This window comes from Urocitellus parryii, chromosome 7, assembly GCF_045843805.1.
Source record: "Urocitellus parryii isolate mUroPar1 chromosome 7, mUroPar1.hap1, whole genome shotgun sequence".
In the NCBI taxonomy this organism is placed as follows: Eukaryota; Metazoa; Chordata; class Mammalia; order Rodentia; family Sciuridae; genus Urocitellus; species Urocitellus parryii.
Genome location: NC_135537.1, coordinates 80,881,263 through 80,907,889, shown reverse-complemented (window position 1 = coordinate 80,907,889; position 26,627 = coordinate 80,881,263). Strand labels below are relative to the sequence as shown.

Sequence of the window (26,627 nt, the reverse complement as noted above, 5' to 3'; positions counted from 1 at the left end):
CCCTAAATTATACTTTTCCTAGAGACACACTGCTAGTGAGTTACACACATCCATCATGAAGAAAGCACAACATATAAGTGTTTTTCCTACCTGTCCTCCAAAAGCAAAGGCCAACTCCAGGAGTTCACTGGCCAGGTGCTTACAGCTAGGGTCCAATGATGGCAGACACTGTTCCTCTCCAGGTGCAATCCCTTTATAAACCAGGAAGAGAAGTCTGGTGCCAACAGAATGATGTGAGGCTATAGACTAAAATAAAATTAACATATTCAATAGAAAAACACAATTTCACTTCTCTCATTAGGTAAAAAAAAAAAAAAATCTATGTTAGCTGACACTGACAAATGCCTTCCAAGGTTCAGGACATTCTCAACCCAAACTTTGCTTTCTATGCTACATTTTTTTTTTCAATTTGCATTGTCTTGCCACATAGGTCTAATAGCAGTTGGTTCCTAAAGATTTTTAAAAGGCTGCTCTGAAAATTTTCAACTATTCTTTATTTCACTTTCATTTCATATTTACTTTCATTTTATTTTGAAGATAAAACCTACATTTCTAAAGCAAGTATTTCTGAAATTCCTATTTTAGCATGTCCTATAAAATAAGATATTTTACAAATAATATGAATATATAGACCAGATAGCAGAGTCAAACTAAAAGAAACGTGAAAACCAATTGGTTATGGTTACCTGAGGCGGTGATATAATGTGCAAATAGCCAGCTCTGTGAAGCTGTTTACAGGCCGACACGACAGAAGTCAGCCTGGTCCTCTCCAAGTGAGTGTCAGGGCTATACAAGTCAATGGCACAAAGCTCCTCCATGCTGCCCACGTGAGGGAAACCGGAAGAAAATGGAGTGAATTCTAATTTTGTTATCAGGACACACTGAGGAACATGTAAGTTGTATTAAATTCACTAATTCCCTAGCTCTCAAATTCATTAACATAGCCCTGGAAAGTAAGCAGGCAACCCCAGACAAGGCTCATATGTACTAACAGCTATGGAAACAAAACATGGTGCTTACCGCACCTGCGGCTCCCCCACTCTAGGTGCAGGGAAAGCATTTCCTAAATACACAATTTCCACACCCATGATGTCAAGATCTTTACTGGAGAAAACAGGAGCTACAGCAGCTGTGTGTATATGCAAAGCTGCCAGGAGCACTGCAATGCACTGGGACTTTAAATTCCACAAGACAACACTGAGTGTGACTTGAGTACCCACCTCTGTACTGTTAGGTTTTCCTTCAGGCAAGTCTCCAGGATGTCTTTGTATGGAGACTTCTTTAGTGCTTTCATCAGGTTCACACAAACACTGGGAAGATGATCCATGACCTGGACATCACCAATATTGAAACCTATGCTCATGGGCTCACACAGTGTTTTCACCAAGAGGTTTATAAGGCCTTTGTTACACAAATCCTTCTCCAGGAGCTGTAAAAGATGGTTCAAATAAAATTACTTCTATCAGTCAACAGCTATTTTTCACCACAATGTAAGGTCTGTGAGGTTGAGAATTTTTGCATCACTGAAGCCATGGTCCAACAAACTTTGTGGGCCATGCAGTCTTTGTTGCAATTCCTTAACCCATTCTATTGTGAAAGCAGCATGAACAACAGGTAGATACACATAGATGGCCATGTTCCAATAAAACTTTATGAGAATCGGCAGTAGCAGGTGTGGTTTTGCCTTTAGAACATAGTTTCTGGCCCTGGTTTAGGGCACTGCTATATCCCCAGAGCCTACAGTAAGGTCTGGCATACAGCAGCAACTGGATGGACTAAGTGGACTTTGAATAATATAATACATTTCACAGTTATATTTACAAATATTTGCAAGTTTGCTTCTAAGGCAGATGTTTGATCACAGTGCTAACTACAGCATCCAATGAAACATTCGGAAAAACTATTTCATACTTTATTCCCACATCTAAAATCTGAAAGGTAATGCAGTTTTATTGGAAGTTGAGTAACTCTTACCTGAAATCCTTGGGACCAAAGTATTTCAGACTTCAATTCTTTCACATTTGGGAATATCTGCATAGTTGAGAATCCCCAATCCAAAAATATGAAATCTAAAATGCTCCAAAATTTGAAACTTTTTGAGTGCCAACATGACATTCAGTTTCAGATTTTGGAACATTTAGATTTCAGATTTTTGGATTAGAGAGGATCAACATGTATTTTCAAAAACAGATTGTACATCATGGTAACTACAATGAATAACAATGTCTTGTCAGGCAGGAGGTACATGTCTGTAATCCCAGTGACGGGGAAGGCTAAGGAAGGAGGATCACAAGTTTGAGGCTAGCCTAGATAAGTCAGTGAGATCCTGTCTCAAAATAAAAAGCAAAATGGGCTAGGAATGTAGCTCAGTGGGACAGCCCTCCTGGGTTCAATCCCCAGTTCCCCCCTCCACACACATACACACAATGTAATATATACTTGAAAATTCCTGATAGCAAATTTTAAATGTTCTTACAAGAACAAAAGAATATGTGAAGTAACATATATGTTCATTAGTTTGTTTAGTCATTTCACCACATATACTCATACCAAAATGTTGTACACCATAAACACAAAGAATTTTTGTCAATTAAAATAAAGTAAGAATGGATAAATCTTCTGGCAATGGAAAGTTCCAGAGAAGCCATAGCCATTTCCAATAGGAACTTTTAAAGCTGAGTTCTAACATCAAATTAACAGAGCAACAGGAGCGACCCTACCTTCCATCCTTCTGAAGAGGTGTTGAGCAGGGTTGTGGTAAATTCCATGACCCGGACCACAATTGTGCATTTACTATAGTTGTACCTTTCCTCCTCCTGTGGGCTGGGTCTGTCTCCTGCTGTCCCAGTGCCAAAACACTTTTCTGGTGCTGTAATATCTTTCATAGCAATACTTTCTAAAAAGAAAGTCACTGACTTCCAAATTGAACACTGTGATTCAATACCTAGAAATAATTACATTAAAATATTAATATATGCTTCTTCCTAACTCTACTAATTTAAAAATTAAAACCCTAAAGTACAATCCAAATAGAATCCAATATAGACTCATACAATAATTTACCTATACAAGATCAAGTCATGATTCTCAAACACTGCCTATGAGAATATAAATTAATATGATACCTTAAAAGGGCAATTTGGCAATTCATACCCAAAGCTTTAAAAAATATGCAAGCCAATCTCTATCAGCTGTTTAAAAAACACCTATGCTTTCATCCAGCACTAAAATATGAATCTAATAAAATAATGGCAGAGGGCTCGGGTGGTGGCTCAGTGGTAGAGCACTTGCCTAGTATGTGTGAGGCACTGGGTTTGATCCCCAGCACTACATTAAAAAAAAAAAATACTGTGTTATCCACAACTAAAAAAAAAAATAATGGCAGAACCACAAAGATGTGTTTATAAGAATGTTTTTATTAACAAAAAAACAAAACAACCTAAATGTAGTTGAAAGGGGCAATATAAGACAAATTATGGCAGTGGTCTTTAAGTAAGTGTGGATGGGCACTGGGCACCTTATAGAAACAATTTCCTATCTGCTAGACATCACTTTTTTTTTTTTAAATAAAACATCTGTGTATACACAATCAGGCTGTTTCTCTTGTCTCATTCACCATGACTGGTCTTTCACCTAATATGCTACTAACCTCTCCCAGTACTCCAGGATTAAAGACCTTCAGAGACACAAACAGGACAATTTGAAATATCAGTATAAATGTTCAAAGAATAAATAAAGGCAATGACTAAGTAAGAAATCTTCTTGGGCCGGGGTTATAACTCAGTGGTAGAGTGCTTGCCTAGCATGCATGAGGCACTGGGTTCGATTCATAGCACCACATATAAATGACTAAATAGAAAATAAGGGTCTACCAACAACTAAAAAAAAAAATCTTATAAGTCTGAGGGCTGCCAATTCTTTGTTTTCAATGTAAGATAAAGTTAATCAAAATGTTAATTAACACACTGTTAAAAATAATTTAGTAACAGATCACTATGTATTCAAAGAACTGAGACTATATATTAAGAATTACATTGAGCTGGGATTGTGGCTCAGCGGTAGAGCGCTCACCTAGCACGGGCGGGACCCGGGTTCAATCCTTAGCACCACATAAAAATAAAGGCATTGTGTTGTGTGCATCTACACCCAAAAAAATAAATATTAAAAAAAAAAAAGAATTACATTCTCAAACATCAAATATCCTTGTCTCCAGCGAATCATCAGAATAAAAGACACATGAATGCCCACCACATATTTGAGACCAGCCTTATCGATTTAGTTAGGCCCTAAGTAAATTAGTTGGACTCCACCTCAAAATAGAAAATAAAAAGGGCTGGGGATATAGTTCAGTGGTAAAGTATCTCTGGGCTCAATCACTAGAACAACAACAACAACAACAAAAAAAAAAACCGACAAAATAAAATTGCCTAAGGATGCATTTCTCAGAACTTACCCCCATTATTAAGCAATATGAACTAAACAAAATCAAATATCCAAAAATGTAATTTAACATTTCATATGTAATAGTTATTATTAAAATTCTTATTATATCAATACGGTTGTAATGGATATAAGTGCCCTAATAATAAATGTAATGACATTGAAAAAATCTTTAAACATGCAGATCCTTTCTTTGCAAAGACATGGACAGGACTATAAGTGAAATATCAAACAAAAAACATAATACTTTGGGATAAAATAGTATGAGGGGTATGGAATGAATACATCAACTCAGGGACTCTGCAAAATTTCCAGTAAATTGTATTTTAAAGCTGATGATATTAAATACAAAACTACTATAGCACTTAGGAACCACTGAATTAATGAACATTTTAAAAAATGTTAAGTTTTATCTTAAAATAGCAACAAGAATGCAAAAAAAATGAGAAAATACATACAAACAATAATTTTTGGTATACAGAAAAAGTTTACAAGAGTAAATACTAAACTGTTATTAGTTTTTATCACTGAGGATTGCAATGAGGGGAGAAGATTTTGCATGTTTTGCTTCCTGAACTTTTTCCTTGTTAAAACTTTCTGAGAATTTTAAACAACGAATTTAAGGTATTATTTACAACGGCTAACACTGGTGAAAAGTTTTTCAACTGTTTTCACCTATCCTTCTGAGTCGACTGGTTTTTTTTATATTTATTTTTTAATTTTAGCCACCTATCTTTATTTTATTTTATGTGGTGCTGAGGATCAAACTCAGTGCCTCATGCATGCTAGGCAAGTGTTCTACCTCTGAGCCACAACCCCAGCCCCTGAGTCGACTATTTTCACCTGTCCTTCTGAGTCAACTGTTTTCAGAATCGAATGAACTGTTTCTAAACCCCAGCACGTGTACACATGTGCGTACACACACATACACACTCCTCACTAGGCCCAGCTTCTACCATTCTCAAGCTAAAACTAAGACCTAGTCCCCCTCTCCCAAATTCCCATAATACCAACTTTATCTCTGACAGAATTGAAGAAAAAATGATAGTTCTTTTAGTATTTCAGCCACAACTAAGAACTAGAATATTGAATACTCCAATTTAAAAATTCAGCCAGGTGCAGTGACGCATGCCTGCAATCCCAGTGGCTCAGGAGGCTGAGGTATGAGGATTATGAGTTCAAAGCCAGCCTCAGAAACTTAGCGGGGTACTAACAACTCAGTGAGACCCTCTATCTAAATAAAATACAAAGGGGGTCAAGTGCTCCTGAGTTTAATCCCCAGGACCAAAAAAGAAAAAAAATTAATTTAAATAGTCTGGTTCAACCCATGGAAAAGAGGATTTATAAGAAGCCTAGCTGCAGAACTTGAAGCCAAGGGCACATCTGCTAGCTCCATATCCTCCATCCATATGCTCCATCCCCAAGAGTCACCTCCTTCCCTCATACACCCCACAGAGGTCACCAGAAGGATGAAGCTGCCCACCTCTTCCAGCATGGGCTAAGAGTACACACTTGGATCCTGTCCTCTGCAAAAAGCACTATTACTACCATAGAATGATAAAAAGCTGAAGAAATATGAAATTGTAAGGGAAAAAAAGATACTACACAAAAACTTGGAATAAAATCACAGAATTTCCTATCCTGATGAACTCTTTTAGTTATTCATGCAAACGAAAACCTCTACAGGGTATTTTACTAAAGATTCATGAAGAACTTATGAACAGGGCTTCACAAATGGATGTGAAATGGCTGGGAGTGTAGTTCAGTGGCAGAGCACTTGGCTTGCGTATGTGAAGCCCTGGGTTTTGATCCCCAACACTCCAAGAAAATCAAATAAAAAAATGCTTATGGACGTTTTGGCCATGTTTGTGCAGTCTGTGTTTTGTCATCCATATCATATTCACTGTGGATTCAGTGATGCTATAGTTTGGATGCAGGTCCCCCAAAGGCCTATGCATGAACGCTCTTAGGCCACCAGCTCCTGTGGCATGCTAGTAGATGGTGGAACCTTTAAGAGGTACGCCTTAGTGGGAAACACTTAGGGTATAGTGACATATCCCTGAAGGAGCTACTAGGACTCTTGTCCCCTGATATCTTTCTCTCTCTCTCTCTCTCTCTCTCTTCCCCCCCCCCCCCCCGGCTGCCATGATGTGAACAGCTCCCTCTGACACGTACTCCCAACACTAAGGACTATCTCAACATAGGCCTAAAGACAACAACACCAATTAACCATGGACTGAAACCTCTGAAATCATGAGCCAAAACAAACCTTTCCTATTTGTAAGCTGATTACCTCAGAATTTTGTCACAACAGAAAGTTGACGGACACAAATGAGAATGCAGGTAAAATCCTTTGCATAGCACTAAGTAACCAGAGTCTGCTGTCAACTGTTACTATCACTTTGACATGGCAGCAAGCTGTCTACCAGGATGATGCCTACCAGACAGGCTATGCTAACTTGGAGGTTAAGTTTGACTTACCCAGGACCTCGCAGGCTTCCACAGTCTTCTCCCCGATGAACGTGTTGTAGCACTCTAGTGCTGCTAGGAACAGGTCCATCCACTGCAGGGTCACTCGCAGGCTGAATGGCCCTCGCAAATGCAAGAGAGTTGGTTGAGCAAGGATGCCTGATGGCTGATCACAGCCTGTACCTCCCCCCTCAAATGTGTTTATGAGAAAAGAAGTATCTTCTTTCTTAATAACATCTTTCAACCACAAAGAAGGGGACTTGTTGCCTTAAAAGAGAAACAAGATTAAAACATAAAACATAAATAATTTCCATATAGGGGCTGGGGATGTGGCTCAGTGGTGGCACGCTCGCCTGGCGTGCGTGCGGCCCGGGTTCGATCCTCAGCGCCACATGCCAGCAGGGATGTTGTGTCCGCCGAGAACTAAAAAATAGATATTAAAAATTCTCTCTCCTCTCTCTCTCTCTCTCCCCTCTCACTCTCTCTTTAAAAAAAAATAATAATAATTTCCATATAATTAAATTTCTTTAATCACTGTCTATTTGATAGTAACCTTTTATTTTACTATCATACTTATAAGTTTATGTTTCACTAGAGTTACTTCCAAGAAAGTATTTACATCAAACCCACTGTCTTTGGTTGCCTTAAACACTACAAAAATTGTTGGATATCATTTGGAATAGATATATTAGATAGATATTAATACCCTTTTCCCAGAACTGAATAGGCACTTCACAGAAGGAAAAAATACAGTCAACAAATATATGAAAAAATGTTAATACCTCTAGCAATTAGAAAAATGCAAATTCAAACTACACTGAGATTCCATCTCATTCCAGTCAGGATGGCAATTATCAACAATACAAGGAAAAATAAATGTTGGTGAGGATGTGGGAAAAAATGTTCGCTCATACATTGCTGGTGAAACTGCAAATTGGTACAACCACTCGGGAAAGCAGAATGGAAACTCCTCAGGAAACTTGGAATGGAACCACTATTTGACCCAGTTATCCCATTCCTCGGCATTCATCGGCATACTTTAGCGATGCAGCAGCTCAATTCATGATAGCTAAAATATGGAACTAACCTAGGTGCCTTTCAACAGATTAATGGATTAAGAAAATGTGGTGTACATACACAATGGAATATTACTCAGCCATAAAGAATGAAATTATGGCTTTTGCTGGTAAATGGATGGAACTGGGACTATTATGCTAAGTGAAATAACCCAATCCCCAAAAAACCAAAGGTAGAATGTTCTCTCTGATATGTGAATGCTAACATACAATAAGAGGGTGGGGTGGAGAGAATAGAAGTTCACTGGATTAGACAAAGGCGATGAAGGGAAGGAAAGTGGGATAGGAATAGAAAAGAGTAAAATGAATCAGAAATTACTTTTCTATGTTCATATGTGAATATATGACTGGCGTTAACTCCACATCATGTACAACCACAAGAATGGAAAATTATATTCCATGTAGGAATAACTTGTCAAGATACACTCTACTATCATGTGAATCTAAAAAGAATAAAAAATAAAAAAAACCCTTTCCCCTGCTCTTTTCAACTAACAAAAGAGTACTGTGGTTTTTAGATTCTGGTGTTAGCTGTTCTGCTCACAGCTGAGGAAATCTGGCCTGTGTCTCAGTAATCTACAAACAAGATCAATAATATCTATCTCTTGGGTTGATACAAAGATTAAATGAATTAAAGTAGCTAATATCTGAGCATATGTTTAGAATATCATTTACCACATAGTAAGTATAGTGTTTGTTGAGGAAAAGTCAAATGACCTGCTTTTCTTTTCTTTCTTCTTTTTCCACTTTTTTTGTAACAGGGGATCAAACCCAGAGCCTCACACATTCTAGGCAGGCAGCTCTGCCACAGAGCTACATTCCCAGCCCTTTTTATTTTGAGACAGTCTCACTAAATTGCACAGGCTGGTACTGAACTTACAATTCTCCTGCCTCAGTTCCCCAAGTTAGTTGGAATTACACCTGTGTGCCATCACACACAACTTATATGACCTGGCTTTTTAAAAGATATTTTCTTTTTGATATTAAACTTTTTCTAAATCAAAACAAGAAATATATAAAGTTATATTTTGTATTCTCTGATATCAGTGGCTCTGAAAAGATTAAATCATTCTGCCTGTAATGAAGTTAAAAAAGAATCAAAACAATAAAGTTATTTCTAATGTATTAAGAAGACTTTTTTTTTAAAGAGAGAGTGAGAGAGGAGAGAGAGAGAGAGAGAGAAAGAGAGAGAGAGAGAATTTTTAATATTTATTTTTTAGTTCTCGGCAGACACAACATCTTTGTTGGTATGTGGTTCTGAGGATCGAACCCGGGCCGCACGCATGCCAGGCGAGCGCGCTACCGCTGAGCCACATCTCCAGCCCTTAAGGAGACTTTAAAAAAAAAAGACTACATTTCATGAGTCAGTCAGTTGTGGTGGTGCACACTTGTAATCCCAAAAACTCAGGATTTCAAGTTTGATGTTAGCCTCGGCAACTTTGAGAGATCCTGTCTCAAAGAATAAAAAAGAAAAAAAAGAATAGGATATTTTACATATTAAAAGGGAACATTTCATTACTTTTACTAAGAAGAGTCCAAGGAAATGATAATACTGAGTGTAAAACATAAAGATATTGAAATTCTATATACCAAATGCTAGCAAAAGGGACGAGAAAGTATCAGAAGAAAGGACAAAGGCAGATCAAGAAACTGAGTAACACAAGGGATTCTCAGCAAGAAGAGAGACAGATCAACAACACACAAAGGCTCATGTCCTCCTTCTGGGCCTCCCTCATCTGTTTCTGGCCTCTGTGCAGCACACTCACACTCATCCTGGGTCTAAATTTTCAGAAGACACTGCGAAGCTATGCCTCCCTGACAGCTGGACACATGTCATGGGGACAAGCCTGCACCTGCTGTCATGTTCACAGGCCTAGGAACCTCACTGCACTATGAACTGAAAAGACGCCTAACGCTGACCCTTACAAACCACTGGGGGAAAAGACACCAGAGAAAGAGAGGCAGAAGTACCCTGGAAACCATAGAAGAGACACACTAAAGGAAACTCATTGATTTTATATGAATTATATGCTGGGAGAGAGGAAAGGCTCGCCTATCACCTGCATCCTTGGTTTACCAAAAATAATTCCTAGAGGTAGAACTATGAATTTAGTTCAAAATATACAAGTTCCCTATTAATAGGCAGCTGAGAAAAGAAGAAACGCAAATGAAATGTCTGGGAGCAGTGACGCACAGGCATCAAATCTGAGGGGGAGGCTCTGCCAGTAAGTAATTCTGCCTATGAAACACCTGGACCTGTGCTCCTTCAAAACAGCAAAACACATGCTTTCTACACTCCTCACTGACTGACTTCAGTGTTGTTAGGAGAATGACTTAGGAGATTAACAAAAACTTGGTAAGCTAAAAGCAGCAAATCTGAAATACTAATCATGTTTTTAAGCAATTCTCTAAAATGATATATACTTCCATTATTTATATAAAGGTAGAGTATGACATAAATTTATACTATATATTTTTCCATATTTTTTAGTCGTAGTTGGACACAATGCACAATTTTATTTTATTTATTTTTATGTGGTGCTGAAGAACAAACCCAGTGCTTTACAGGTGCTAGGCAAGGGTTCTCCCATTGAGCCACAACTCAGGCCCTATATTATATATTTATAAGGCACATATAATATATGGTATGAATATAATATATAAAACACGTGATATATATAACATCAGAATATATGCTACAGTATAAAAAATGTAGAAACCTTCTGAGTAAACCTAACTGCAGCCCACATTCCTCTGTGCGATAACTACCCCTCCTGGTCAGAGGCACATGCCATAGACACACAGAGTCCTGGCTCTAGACTAGTGACCAGAGTACTGAAGGGGGAGTCCTAGGCCACGTTCCATCCTGGGACATATTCAAAGCTACCAAATCCCTGTTTGGATTTAGTAGAGAAAATAAAACAATATATTCCTGATAAATATAGTAATTATTTCAAGTCCATAAGTGCAATTTAATGTTTAATGAGAAATTCCTCAAAAGAACAAGTTAACTGCTTTCTTTTACCATCACTGATCCGAGTGAGATCATTCAGACTAAGGACTATGGGAATTTCCTATTAATTACATGTTGAAATAGAACTGCATTATCTCATTAGGTTAATATTTTGAATCTTAATTGAATGTCATGTTAACTTCAATAGTGATACAACTCTACTTATTCTAAATGGGATTTAAAAAAAGCAAAAACTATACTGAAATCTAAAATACTGGGAAAAGCCAAGGCATAGTGGCACACACCTGTAATTCCATCAGCTTGGGAGGCTGAGGTAGGAGGACCAAAAGTTCAAAAAGAGACTCAGCAACTTAGTGAAACCCTAAACAACTAAGAAAGAACCTGCCTCAAAAGAATTAAAAGTGTTGGTGATTTGGCTCAGTAGTTGAGTGCCCCTGGGTTCAATTCCTGGTACCAAATAAATAAGATACTAGGAAATTCTAAATTTACTTACTCTGTACCATTTGATTAACATCAAAATAACTCTTTCTATAAATCTTTATCATCTATCACATAAATCTGAAACAATTACCTAACATACTTATTTTTTTATTTATTAGAAACGTATTATAAGGGTTGGGGATGTGACTCAGTGGCAGAACACTAGCCTAGCATGTGTGGGACCCTGGATTCGATCCTCAGTACCACCAAAAAAAAAAAAAAAAAAAAAGAAAGAAAGAAAACATATTATAACACTCATTTAAAGAACAGAAAGATCAGGTGTATTGTTTTTCAGTTTTATCTCAGAAGCCAAATATGTATATTCTTTCAAGTAATTGGCTTCAGAATATCTTTCACCATTGATTAGGAAGAGTGTGTTTTTAATAGTATGCATGTCTAAGCTATTGGCAAAAGCAAACTCAAACCCATCATTTCTTAGGAATGTAAAAATCAACATACCTGGCAGTAAAGGAACAAATTTATAAAAGAGTTCTATGGATTTATGTCGACATTCTGTCTGCGGCCTTCCACAGTGAGCTAAAAGCCACTTGACCAGATCCAATAAACATAATGATGTTGAAGCTGGGAATCCTCTACCAAGATAGAACACAATGTCTTTAATATGCTCTCCAACATTCAATATTTAGCTTATACAACAGTCTAGGAGTTATGAATGCAATTTTACCACACTGATATATGTAAAAAATCTCATTCAGCTCATTTTTAATATATTTTTTGTTTTGTTGTAGATGGACACAATATATTTTATTTTTATGTGGTGCTGAGGAGCAAACCCAGTGCCTCACACGTGCTAGGTGAGCACTCTACCGCTTGAACCACAACCCCAGCCCATCAGCTCATTTTTAATGTATTATCATTAGAAAACAATGACCTCAACAGCTGGTAACCTTCATTTTATTATTTTTTGATCTAGGGGAAAATTTTTTAAATATTTTACAATAGAACAACACCAAATATTTTTTGTGTTTCCTTTTCAATGTAACTTAAATCAAATAAGGGTTTCAGATCAAAAGCAGTACTTCTCAACATGTGGACCAGTATTACCTATGAACTAGTTAAGACTGCAGGTTCTCTGACTCTATTCCAAAAATGACACAGAAATCCTGATGGTAGGGCCAGGCCAGCAATCTGTTTTAATTACACCTACAGCTAAAGTTTGAGAACCAACTACTGGAATGCAGGTGTAATTCAATGATTCAGTGCTTGCTTAGCATGCGTGGGGCCCTGAGTTGAATCCCTAGTACTGCAAGAGAACAAGAGAGAAAAGCAACTACTTAAAGAAATTTTGTAACTTAAGAAACTGGAAGAATTCATTTTAAAATGGAGAAAAGATTACTTTTGATCTACATGCTTCTCCAGGGCTCCCCACCCACGGGAGGATATAGGAAGTACAGTATCCCCCACTCCTATCTGACAATGAGGCACCACTGGGGTGGAAATAATACCAATGACAGAAAACCATTGACCTGACACTTAGCCTGGGCTTTGAGCAGCTTCATGTCATCATTCCATAATCCTGTGTCTGTCAAAAATTCTACTATTCCACATTCAGTTCTTTTTTTCTTTCTTTCTTTCTTTTTTTTTTTTTTTTGGTAGTTGTAGATGGACATGATGCCTTTATTTTATTGTTTATTTTTATGTGGTGCTGAGGATCAAACCCAGTGCCTCACTCATGCCAGGCAAGCACTCTGCCACTGAGCTACATTCAGTTCTTAAACTTCAAATTTTACTGTGCAATAATTCATGCATACACTAGCTAAATAAATCCACATCAAACTTGTATTCAAAATTAGTATAGATAGGGGCTGGGATGTAGGTAAGTGGCAGAACACTTGCCTCACATGAGCAAGACTCAGGATTCAACCCCCAGCACCACAAAAGATAATAATAACAACATAAAAATCAATGGAGGTAAAATAAAATGTCTCAGTTTCAAAATTAATCTTCAATTTCTGCTATTCCAACCAAGATCAAATAACTTCCACCTTAAATCAAATGTTTTCAAACAGAAAGCTTTTTAACTCCTTTGGAAAATAGACTATGTTTCCGTACATTTTTTTCAGGAAACTAATTCTTTATAATTCCACACATCTGTCCCCAATAATTCTTTGGTAGCTAAAAACTGGTTTTATGGTGGGGGGAGAAAAAACAGAAAAGGAAACAATATTACCTACCGTGGCAAACGTCGTTTTTTTGCCTTGTTTAAAGAAATGTGCTTCTTTTCAATAATGCGCGAGAGATGATCAATGGCATCACAGCACTGTTGAATTGTACCTGTTCTCCAGTAACAAAATAGATTCCCAAGAAAATATACAGCTGATTATTATTAATAAGGTAAGATTGTATATTTATAGGTCTAATTTTGTGATTAAAAAGATAATTTTACTATAAATTTAATATTTTTTTAAAAATATTTTTAGTTGTGGATGGACACAATACCTTCATTTTATTTATTTATTTTCATGTGGTGTTGAGGTTTGAACCTAGTGCCGCATGTGGGCTAGCTAGGCAAGCTCTCTGCCACTGAGCCACAACCCCAACCCCTAGATTTAATATTAATCCATCCTTCAGAATACAAAATTTCAATAAACGGTTTATATTGCATGTCCAAAAACAAACCCAGATTTAAAACTATGATAGCATGGCATACGTATGCACACATATACACAGAGTATTATCATAACTAAGTATACCAACTACAATCTGCACCACCAGCACTGTCAGCAGCCAAAGTACAACTTTACACAATAAACTAGAGATAAGAGACCAAGTATATATTACAAAACCCCATGTTAGGCCAGAATCTTAAAACCTCAATTCAAAGCTATTCTTTAAGGAGTATAAGTTCCTTGGCCTCCCATTCTTCCTGTGTAGGATAAGCCATATTATAGTTTAGTAATATAGCCACTGGAGAAGGAGAACAGAACTAAGATGGCAAACCACTCAAAGAAATCTATAATTATTTAGGGAAGGAAAAGAGGTGCAAAGCAACCTCTGTCACTAAGATTTTCTTTCTATTCCTTTTTTGCAGTGCTGGGAATCAAATCCAGGGCCTGGCACAAGGCAGTGATTTTAGGAAAAGTCTCATTTGCTGACAAAATGCATCTATGTGGATAATCAATATAAACAAAGTAAAATTTTAAGGTAAGGACTAAATATTTAGCATTATTGCCTATGGCAGACTTTTGACATAAAGATAAATCCTAACCTCTAAACTGTCTTTTTAAGAAATAAACAAAAACCAAGATGTGGACAAGTAAAAGAGAAGTCCTGCCACCTCACAGCTATGTGACATAATGAGCCACAAACACTCTGCATCTTGACAAGTGTTGAAGTATTGGGACCAACTGAGGCTTTTTGTTTTTTAGGTTTTTTTTTTTTTTTGTACCAACAATTAAACCTAGAGGTACTTAACCATGGAGTCAAATGCCCAAATTCCCAGTCCTTTTTTAAATTTTTATTTTGAGACAGGGTCTCACTAAGTTGCTTAGGACCTCACTAAATTTCTGAGGCTGGCCTTGAACTTGCAATCTTCCTAGCTCAGCCTGCCAAGCAACTGAGATTACAGGCGTATGCCACCACACCCAACCCAACTGAGATTTCTAGGAAGTCTTCTAGCTCAAAAATTCTGATGTTTCTAGTATTGTTTAGACACAATTATAAAGAGTTAACATTTATTACTCTTTAACAACTCTAGCCCACCCTACTTCTGACATAGAACCTTTTTCATATTCCTTAACCATGGCTGAAATAGCTTTATCACAATCTTATAATGAGACCCATTAAGTCATCATTAGAGAGTTCAGAGACATTAGCCTCCTCTCAGTGGCTACTGCATCCAGCTTTCTTCAGCATTGTGACTCTGCACATTTTCATGTTCATGTCATTAGTCACTGAGTGGCTGCACTGCAGGATCATCCACCAACCAAGGGTAATTCTACAGCCATCAGGGAATCTTAGGTGAGGACTTGAAAAACCTACAAACTGGATCTGAGGTACAGAAGGGACATATCAAATTTATTTATGGAAGATATGAAAAAGAAAACATCCCTTATAAGAAAATCACCTCAGCCTTAAGTATTGGGTGGAAAAACTTTTAAGACCTTACAGCAAACACCTGTATGACACATACCTAAGGATTTCTCATCTGCATGTGCCAAGGCCAGACTTTCCATATAGATCACCAAGGCTTCAAACACAAATTGATCTACTAAGGACTCTTCTTCCCTGCAAAATAAAGAATGTTAAGCTTCACCTAAGAAAATTAAAAGTGCTAAGGACACACACAAAAAAAGTAATGGTATTAAAGAATGCAAACATTCAACAAATTTGTTTTTTCTTTTCAATAAAATCTAAATGTTTTAAAACATAAAACAACCTAAAATGTTTCTCAAAGAACACTACTTCCTTATTGAACTGGGGATATAGCTCAGTTGGTACAGTGCTTGCCTCACATGCACAAGGCCCTGGATTCAATCCCCAACAACATAAACACATACTCACACACACAAACACACACACACAAAATAATACTTCCTCAAGAGCAGACTAAAGCATGAGGCTTTATAAATCAATCAAGAGGCTGGGCTGGGGATGTGGCTCAAGCGGTAGCGCGCTCGCCTGGCGTGTGTGCGGCCCGGGTTCGATCCTCGGCACCACATACCAACAGAGATGTTGTGTCCACCAAAAACTAAAAAATAAATATTGAAAAATTCTCTCTCTCTTTCTCTCTCTCCTCTCTCACTCTATCTTTAAAAAAAAAAAAAAAAAAGAGGCAGTATTGGCTCTTCTCCGTCCACGGGTATCATATGCCTCCTCCCACTAGGAGACTGTTCCTGGCACATAACCTTAGAACCACTATTCCAACCACATTTTACAAAGCTCATTAAAACTGAATGTAAGGAAAAAGAAGAACTGATACCATATAACACATCCACATTCTTCTAAAATAAAGAAAATTTAAAAGCTCTCATCCTACCTTAAATCAAGTCAACATCTAAGCAAAGTAAGTCAAACTAAGAAGGTTACAGGTCATGTGTTTTCTCTTACATGCAGAAGTTTGAGAGGAAAGTGGAAAACAAAGGTGAGAGTAGATCTCCTAAAAATCAAAGGGCTATTGGTAGAGGAAAGGGACCCAAGGGTGGCAGGTGGAGAGAGACGGGGAAGTGCTATGGAGTGAAGTTGGCCAAATTATATTGTCAGATTGTGTGCATGTAACAATAAATCCCATTATTATGTACAACTATAATTTACCAATAAAAAATGTGTAAAGTAAAATAAAATAAACGTTTGGTAAAATTCAAGAAAAAATAAAAAGAATTAGGATTGAAGTTCAGTGGTAAAATGCCCCCAGCATCCCCTCACCACAAAAAAGTATGCATTTAAGATCATAGAATGTAACATTTTTTTCTACTTTCACTATCCAGCTACTGAGTGTCAATGAAATAAACATTTTTTTTATTATTATTATGGGGGATTGAACTCAGGGGCACTCAACCACTGAGCCCCATCCCCAGCCCTATTTTGTATTTTACTTAGAGACAGGATCTCACTGAGTTGCTTAGCTCCTTGTCATTGCTGAGGCTAACTTTGAACTTGCCATCCTCCTACCTCAGCCTCCTGAGCCCCTGGGATTACAGGTGTGTACCACTGCACCCGGCAAGCAATTATTTTTAATTATGAGAAAAAATTTAAGTCAATACCAATAGTAAACTCTGAGCCTTTCATAAGTATATCTAGTACATGCAAGTAATCAATTCAATCTACATCTGTGCACCATCTAACTTATACAGTCACACATAACTGACCACATATACAACAGTAGTCCTAGAGGATTACAATGATTAATGTCAGTATAGCTGTCTTAGACTGTGTACTTAGTGAATGTGTAAGTACACTCTACAATGTTCAAAAAAAATGACAAAATCATTTAAGGGCACATTTTTCAGAATGCATCCCTGCCATCAAGTGACATGTGACTGTAACAGATAGTAAACTTGGTGTCCTAAGTACCAAGGGCCAACACCTAGCTGAAGAGGTCATATCTCTTATGGGAAAATGTGTCCCTTAAAGACACAGGATAGTAAAAGATTAAATATAACTGTCATGGGAGTTCACACAAAATTTAAGAGTTGGAAGTTACAATGAAGCCTTCAGTCACTGCATGACCCCTTGGGATGAATGCGTTCTTGCAATAAGAAAAGCAGAGCAAAGCACAGACGAGGGTATGGGGCTTACAATGAGAAATGGAAACTGGTAGTCACACTGGCATGAGTATAATAATTTAAAAAAAAATTATTCCCAAGGGGGACAGGGCTTTTCAGAGTTACACAAGCCCCCTACATGCCCCAACACCTCAAATCCTTGAAGTAAAGGATGCTGCAAAAAAAAAAAAAAAAAAAACAGAACCAGTATGGATAAGAACATGGAGGCAAGCAGGAAAACAGAGAGTCAACCAGCAAAAGGTTCACTTGGAGGAATGATTTGTGAAAGAACTGCAAGTTGAACAGAAAAGGTCTTAGAAGGCCAGGCCAAGGTAAGTATTAATAGTTTTTATATTAGGCGCCAGGAAAGCAGTTGATAGGTATTAGTAAAGAAATTATATGACAAAATAAGACTAAGCTGCCCTCCAAAGGAGCATGAAACACAGTTTATCAGAATGCAGAAAGGAAATATTAGTGCCTCAATTTATAGTGTCCAACATGCAAGATATCAAACAGTCCTCTTTCATGTATTCTTTCTCAAATTAGCCACTTGAAATGTGATCTAACAAATTAGAGTACCCATGAAAGACAATGATACAGGGTAAGGAAACAGAAGCCCAAACACAGGAAAGAAGTCAAGAAATGACCAAAAGACGGGGCTGGGTTTGTGGCTCAGCAGTAGAGTGCTCACCTAGCATGTGTGAGCACTGAGTTTGATCCTCAGCACCATATAAAAAGTCCCTCATAGTCACACAGAGTGAACTCGACATAACACAAAACTGGCAAGCAGGGACTGCAGAAAAGACATGCTGATAGCTGTCTTCAACAGGACATGGCTGAATGTATCCTTCCACCTGGACAGAATGCCCAGGCAAATCCAAGTTTTTCTCTGGCTCACCATGACCATGTTCTGGGAAATTCTGTGTTCTGCCTAGATCAGCTAACAGTGCTCATTTAGCCACAGGAGTATTAAACTTTGACTTCCTCCTGACAGACAAGGTGGGCATTCTGAGCTAAGAAGAGGAACTAAGGGATAGCCCATACCCTTGGATGATACTTCCCCCATACATCAGATTCTGGTCCACTTCATGGCCATCTCTGAAGAAACTTGCCTTCCAGGGTTGACTATGGATCCTGCTAATCCAACTTGCTCTTATGATCTTTTAGGAAGGATGAAGCCAGACTCCATTCAGAACCCCTCAATAGGGAAATGACTCTCGGAATGGTGGCACATGCCTGTAACTCCAGTGGCTCAAGAGGCTAAGGCAGGAGGATCACAGTTCAAAGCCAACCTCAGTAACTTGGTGAGATGCTTTCTCAGAATTTAAAAATACTTAATAAAAATGGCTGGGGATATTGCTCAGTGATTCAGTGCCCCAAGGTTCAATCCTCAGAACAACCAAAAAAAAAGTTAAAAGGCTGCCTTTGTCTCACATAACTGTGCTTGCCCTCACCACCCACTTTTAAAAACACAAAAATATATTGTTTGGGGATAGGAGATAAATATAAAACTATGGAGAAAAGCAGGAAGGAAGTAGCTTAAGTCAGGAGAAGGATGGCCCTGGAAGGGCAAGAAGTTTTCCAGAATACTGGTAATGCCTTATTTCTCAATCGAGGGGGTATGTGACAACCTGTTTTACTATTATTATTCTATAAACTTTATACACTCTTGTTTTACGTACTCTTCTCTACAAATAGTTTTCACAATTTAAAAAGCTAAAACTAAAAAAGAGGGGCTGGAGATATGGTTCAGTTGGTAGAGCACTTGCCTTGCATGCACAAGGCAATGGGTTCAATCCCCAGCACCACTATTACCACAACAAAAAGTTAAAAAAGAGCGGAGCACTGTGGTGCACCCCTGTAATGCCAGCAACCTGGGAGGCTGAGGCAGGAGGGTTACAAGTTCAAAGCCAGCCTGAGCAACTTAGCAAGATCCTGCCTCAAAATAAGAAATAAAAAGCTGGGCGAGTGGCTCAGTGGTAGAGCACCCCTGGCCTGAATCCCCAGTACCAAAAAAAAAAAAAAAAAGCTAAAAAATTAACATATGGCTTTAAGTGGCCAATTCTCATAACACACATATAAATTCCCATCCATACATTCATCTGATATTGGTTTTTCATTTTTGTTTTTGTTTTCTAGGTACCAGGGATTGAACTTGGGCACTTGTCCACTGAGTCACACACACCCCCAGCCCTATTTTGTATTCTATTTAGAGACCAGGTCTCACTGAATTGCTCAGTGCCTCACTATTGCTGAGACTGGCTTTGAACTGGCAATCCTCCTGCCTCATCCTCCCAAGCCATTGGGGTTACAGGCATGCGCCACCACACCTGGCTCAGCCATCTGATATTTACCACTGATTCCCTCTTCTCTATGCCAGCTGTCACTTTCTGAGAGAAGTTATTCTGACCAAACAAGTTTAGATTCTTACTATATGAACTACTATGTAGCATCACTAATTTCAGTTGCAAGCTTTATATTTATTGCTCTGACATGTAGCCCTCAAGAAGGATTATATCATTCTATCTTGGCATTTGGTACCATACCTGGCACATATTATTGCTATTATTCTTTTCTTAAGGTGGAGTCTCACTATGTTGTCTAGGCTAGACTCAAAACTCATGAGATAAGTGATCTCTTTTATTTCGGCCTCCTGAGTAGCTGGGACTATAGGTGCACACTGGTTCATAACATTCTAAACAAGTAATTAATATTCTTAATAAGTTACTGGTTCATAATATACTTAATAAGTGATGGAATCAGTGAACAACCACCACTACCACCTTAGATCAGTAATTATCTTTTTCTTGGACTTCTGAAAAAGCCTCTTCCCTTCCAACTACAACAGATAATTTTAAGAAGAAATCTAACCGCACTGATCCCAGGTCCCAAAACGCCACAGACTTGCTGAAACAAGAGGTAGCTGGTACTTTCACCACAGCAGCCCAAACCCTGCTCCCCAGCCTTGCTGTATTATCTCCCAAACCTTCAACACCACAGTCTGGGAAAATCAAATGTCTGCATCAACTCAGATGCCATCCCATTTCTTACCTCTCCACCACATCCCTTTGATCTGGACACCCTGGCTTGTTCTCATTTATCCTTTTACATCCCATCTTTGACATCCTTGCCTAACCTATGCTGACTGGACTGGATATACCCCCGTGGGCTCCAAAACTGCTGCAGTATTATGTTTGTATGTACTTCTTAGTAGTTTCTAAGCATCTTGAGTACAAACTGAATTTTAATTCATTTTTTAAACCTTGGAACACAGCACAGCATCCAGCACATAATTACTTACTAAATACGTGATACAGAAATACATGGACAGAAACACTAAGCCACTTTTCAAAAAGTACCAGTACAAGTTTCAAGATCAAACTTTATACCCTTCCTTGTCCACATGTGTCTCACATACCTGAATTCCCTGTAGATGTTATTAAAAGCCAGGGAGGCTCCCAGCCTCTTGAAAGCACTGGGGTGAAGTGCAAAGCTGTAAAGTCGCTTGAAAAGTGACTTGGTATTCACTGGACTCTTTTCCTGCTGCTGTGGTGTTGTTTGCTTAATGGACCATTTGAGGAATTCTCGAATACACTGACCACAAAAATCTCTTAAAGTACTGTCGATGGGGTCCACAATTCCATCCTGAAACAAAGACACATTTATTTTACTAATGTTATATCCATATAGTGGCAGCCAAATACCCTTAGTCTGCCTTTGAGCATGACTAGAATGTTATGAAAATTATTTATAGCACAAGACAAGAAAAAATAAACACTAAGAGAAACAATCTGGTTTCCCTGAATCGAAATTCAAATGACAAGTTCCTTTTAACACAAGGAAAACATTATCTTTTACACTAAATAATAAATTGAAAATTCCATGGAAAAGGGAGAAAATTCTGAGATAATCTGAATTTGTCCCCCCAAAAGCCTATGTTGAAAATAATCGCTAAACTCACATGTTAACAGTATTTGGAGTCAGGGTCTCTGGGAGGTAAACAGAACTGAAATTAGGTCATGAGGATGGACCCCCACGATGGCACTCTCTCCCAGGTTTTGCCCTCCACATGCTACCATCCAGCAAGAAGGCTCTCATCACATATCAGCACCTTGATGTTGGATTTCCTGGCCTCCAGAACCATGAGTTATAGCCCATTCTCTATAAATTACCAAAGTCTGTGATGTTCAGTATAGCAACAGACAACAGACTAAGATAGTGCATGTGCTGATGTTAGGGAAGTGACGATTCTTTCTAATAAAACAATGGCTCTCCTTCACTGAAGTGCCATGCTATAAAGTTCACATTTCTTCATTACCTTCTCTTTCAGCCATCTCATTTTACTTTATCATTATCTCACTAGATTTCTTTCGAAACCCCTTACTTCAGCTACCTTTAAGAATCAAAAGGGAAAAGGAAATAACTAAGATAGCTGCTTCAGAATAGAAACATAATAGAATAAACACATCCAGCCAGGTATGGCAACACATGCCCCTAATTCCAGAGACTTAGGAATCAGGGAAGGAGGCTAACAAGTTCAAGGCCAGCCTTGACAACTTAGTAAGACCTTGTCTCGAAACAAAATAAAAAGAGCTGGGGATATAAGCACAGTGATAAAGCACCCCTGGGTTCAATCCCCAGTACCACAAAAAATATAAACAGGACTGGGATTGTGGCTCAGTGAAAAAGTGCTTGCCTCACATATGTGAGGGTTCGATCCTCAGCACCACATAAAAATAAATAAACAAAATAAAGATATTGTGCCCATGTATAACTAAAAAAAAAAAAAATTTTTTTAAATATAGACAAACCCAATCTGAATATAAGTAAACCACAAATTAAATTAATTTATTTATTAGAAGCAGAATTCACTGGTACGCACTGCAAGGAATAATGTTATAGATATAATTATGGTCTGCTTCCTAATTTAAAATATTCAGCAACTTAACTCTCTGTTGCCTATCACGTGGCATACAATTAGGGTGACTCTAGGAGTGAAAGTAGTACTATTTGTAATTACACACCAGGATGTGTGGCTGTCCTACAGAATGATCTGCTCTTCAGTCCAACACCATTCTAGCCTCCCTTTTCACAATGCCCCTACACAATAAAAACATGAAAACAGATCCAAATCCTCACAATCACCACAAACTTAATGCCTTCACTACTTCTCTCTGGATGCTCTTGTCAATTTCCTTATTTTCCTAACTCATCTCAAACTTAAAAGAGAAAAATGGCACACAGATGTAAACTGGAGTCAATTTGCAAGAACAAAGAATTAAAGGATATGTTTGAACAAATTCACTATGTGTTCAACTAGAGCTTTGAATTCTAAAGTGTATAACAAAATAAAATGATAAACTGAAATAACAGACAAAATCAAACAATAAAAATTATTACTGTATGTCTTATAGTAATATACATGCATCAAAAGATACCATAGTCTAGCTGACCTCACTACCTTTGTCCTCAGCAAGCCAGTGGTCAGATCCTAAGGATTCTACCTCTACCATGTCAGGAGAGTTCTATGTAAAAGATAAACTGCTATTAGTAGGACCCTTTAACTATTGAATCTGAATACAGGAAAATATTGAGAAAGCTCAAAAATTCCTTTTACTTTTAAACTAAGTATTATACTAAAAGTATTTTAAAAAGAGCTACCGTACCTCCAATAAGTCAAAGAACATTCTTACTCCATACACATACACACACGCACCACATGCACACCTTTAAAGACATAAAATTTGTTGAATTTACAATTGCCTTCCCAGAAAACAGAAGAAAAATATGTGTGAACTATTATTTATAGATATTTAAAAGCATCTTTTAAATAAATAAATATGGCATTGTGTCCACTAAAATGGCATTAGAAATCAAATACAACAAAAGATAAAAGGATCCAACTAGAGGCTACATTTTGGTATTAAATGTAACTAGACAACAGGAATACCAAGAAAAGAATCAACCACTACTCACCAATATGGTTTCTAGTAAGGCGACAGTATCTTGACTTTCAAATTTCTTATTATTAGTGAACCAGTGAATCAGTTGCATAACAAGTGGCTCATAAAGTTGCCTTGTCACCTGAAAAAACAAGACTTCACTGGAGTTGTTTTCCTTTGTGTTAAAGTAAATTTAAACTGGAATTTGGACATTAAATGGCACTTACAGTAGGGCAAAATGAAGCGAAACTACTACTGTGATTTCATTAACTTCTTTTTTTAGTTCAATTCCATAATGAACATGTTCTGACAATTCTTCCTTACTTTCTAGAGTTCAGCAAAGAAAAATGTACCTCTAAATCTCATTGTTCCTCTAGTTAGGAGGGTAATTTAGGGTACACATTATTTATCTTCATTACTTTGATTTTAAATGTGTATACAAGGTATTCTAGGTTAGATACAGATTATCATTAATCAACCACAAAGCAAATAATGAGCCTGTGGCTTCCCACATCATGAATACCATCCCTGTGACAAAATGAAAGCCAGATCAACGTCCTATATATACAGACTTTAAAGTCTATGCCATAGGGAGGAACAAAGTTAAAGAGGAGAGGCAGGTGCCTCTGCTTCTGTTGCCCATTCCAAATACTAAGGAACCACTCCCAGCAATAGGCATAGGATCCAGATCACCGCGATTTGACTATGAAACTCAGGTAGATAGTCTTTACTATATTAAGACAACATTAAACCATGCCTAGCCTACCAAGATCAGCCAAAGACCTTTAGGCTTCTATGGAGAGAATAGCTACTTCTTAAACTATTTATATGGTAAATTTCAGTTTCAAAAATTCCACTTAATCATGATGATTTCATATATGTTGCAAAATTTTCCAACACATTTATAAGTGACTTCTGTATTTCACTTTATTTTTTATGTGTACACTCTGATAATAGGGTTATGCCAGCTTCATAAAATGAACTGAGATTTGTTTTTCTGCTTCATGACAGAAATGGAGGTTCCGTCCATGAAGTATCAAGAACAGGTCATTTCCCAACATTTCCAATCTGTTCCTTGACTCCTAGCCACTTCTTCATTTCCTGAAAGATGGAGTTCATCCACCCATGAGCAGGGTGACAGCTAATCCACTTTAGGGTGCCTAGACTCTCAGTGACTATAACATTGGCTCCCCAACTCTGTGGCACAAAAGAGGTTGCTGGGACAACTTTTCAAAGTCCTATTCTCCATGTCACATCCATAACCAATCAAATCAGAATGTTTGGTAGATTCCCAGGTGATTATTCCAATGTGTAGCAAACCCTTTGACAACTGAAGGGGACCTTTTTGTTGTACTGGGGAGTTAACCTAGGAGTGCATAGCCACTGAACTGCATCCCCAGTTCTTTTTAACTTTTAAGACAGGGTCTCACTAAGTTGCTTAGGGCTTTACTAAGTTGCTGAGGCTGGCCTTGAATTTACAATCCTCCTGACTCAACCTCCCAAGTTGCTGGGATTACAGGGATGTACCACCATGCCTAACCACTTTTTTTTTTCTTTTTAAGTTTTCTATTCAAAATCATGCACTTACCTGATCTACATCACAAGCAAGGCGAAGCAGAACAGGAAAAGTGTGTTTATATAGCTGGTACATGGGCGGAGAACCCTGATCACCTTCGGGCATCTGAGTGGCTTTTCCCAACATAAACATGACCATGCTATGTAACAGTTCACAAGCTGCCACCTAAATAGGCCAAGAGTTCAACAAAGCGTACATTATAATGTTCACAAGAAAAGAATATTTTTGAAGTGTTTTTCAACTTAGCCCTTTAAGAAGAAAAACTTGTTGCACATAACTATCATTATCATGTAATGTAATTCAAATATAAATTAACTGGAAGTAGCACTTCTTAGATAAAACTAATGCATCTGTTCACTTAGATCTTCATCTAAGAGCCAAGAATTGATATTTAAAAGCTTTAGACACTGGGACTAATACATTCACAAGAAATGTATTTCCCTTTATTTTTGCTTTTTCTTTAAAAAAAATCTATTAAGATAATTTATGTTTAACTTTTATTTATCAATGATAAGCAAGCAGTTAGAAAAATACAAAATTAATGATAATGGAATGGCTAAAATATATTTTCTTTTCCTACCAAATGTATTTTCAAAGCAATAGACCCTAAGTAAGATATGAAATGAAAAATAAAAGTACTTTAGTTTGTCTGTCACTAGCTGAAAGAGCCAATTCTGTGACCCGGGGCAAGAATATATCCAAATAAATGACAGGCTTCATATCTCTGAACGGCACTGCAAAGCTGAGTCTCTTCTCTCTGTCCCACGCCACACACTTCTTCATCATTTCATCTGAAGTCGTGGCTGACAAAAAAGAAGAGTGGTTTTTCATTCAAAATCCATCTTAAATCAGTCGTTCTACCTCTCATTGGCTCAATCGGAGTCTTTGGTGGGGGCATTTGGCCATTGAGCCACATCTCCAGCCTTATTTTTTCTTATTAAATTTAGAGACAGAGTCTCACTAAGTAGCTTAGTGCCTCACTTTTGCTAAGGCTGGTTTGAACTCATGATCTTCCTACCTCAGCCTCCTGAGCCACTGGGATTATACATGTGTGCCACCATGCCAGGCTAATCAGGGTCTTTTTAAACTTTTAAACTAAACATTTATTAATCTTTCCTTTTTACTACTTTAGATATGTAATTAGAACATCTAAAAGTACTGACAACAGTATTTTTTAATTTAACTTAAGTAAAAATATTTTCAAACAAATTAACAATCTGGAATATTTAATATTCAAATTCAGTAAGAGTTACTTAGGGTATTTTATGGAAAAAATGGTAAATGAAAAATATTTTTACTAAAAATTTCCTGCTTATTTCCAAGTACAGGTTCAAATTTCCTAAATAACCAAGCCACTAAGTTAAAAACAATAAGCCACTAGTGTATTTAATACCAAACTTCAAAAGTAAAAACAAATGAGTTTTTACTAATCACAATTATTGTCAT

At 37.5% G+C, this 26,627-nt stretch overlaps 1 protein-coding gene across 1 annotated transcript in view; it reads right to left on the bottom strand.

The window, feature by feature from the left end:
* Positions 1-26,627, bottom strand: part of Prkdc (protein kinase, DNA-activated, catalytic subunit) — a 169,529-nt gene that overhangs the window by 106,978 nt on the left and 35,924 nt on the right. Inside the window, exons 24-35 of the mRNA XM_077800450.1 lie at positions 25,821-25,984; positions 25,194-25,346; positions 23,640-23,747; positions 21,082-21,308; positions 15,593-15,687; positions 13,635-13,734; positions 11,899-12,032; positions 6,922-7,176; positions 2,721-2,944; positions 1,221-1,429; positions 687-819; positions 91-246 (exon numbers count right to left, since the gene is read on the bottom strand). Coding sequence (XP_077656576.1) covers positions 91-246; positions 687-819; positions 1,221-1,429; positions 2,721-2,944; positions 6,922-7,176; positions 11,899-12,032; positions 13,635-13,734; positions 15,593-15,687; positions 21,082-21,308; positions 23,640-23,747; positions 25,194-25,346; positions 25,821-25,984 — 1,958 coding nt within the window. The remainder of the gene's footprint in view (positions 1-90; positions 247-686; positions 820-1,220; positions 1,430-2,720; positions 2,945-6,921; positions 7,177-11,898; positions 12,033-13,634; positions 13,735-15,592; positions 15,688-21,081; positions 21,309-23,639; positions 23,748-25,193; positions 25,347-25,820; positions 25,985-26,627) is intronic.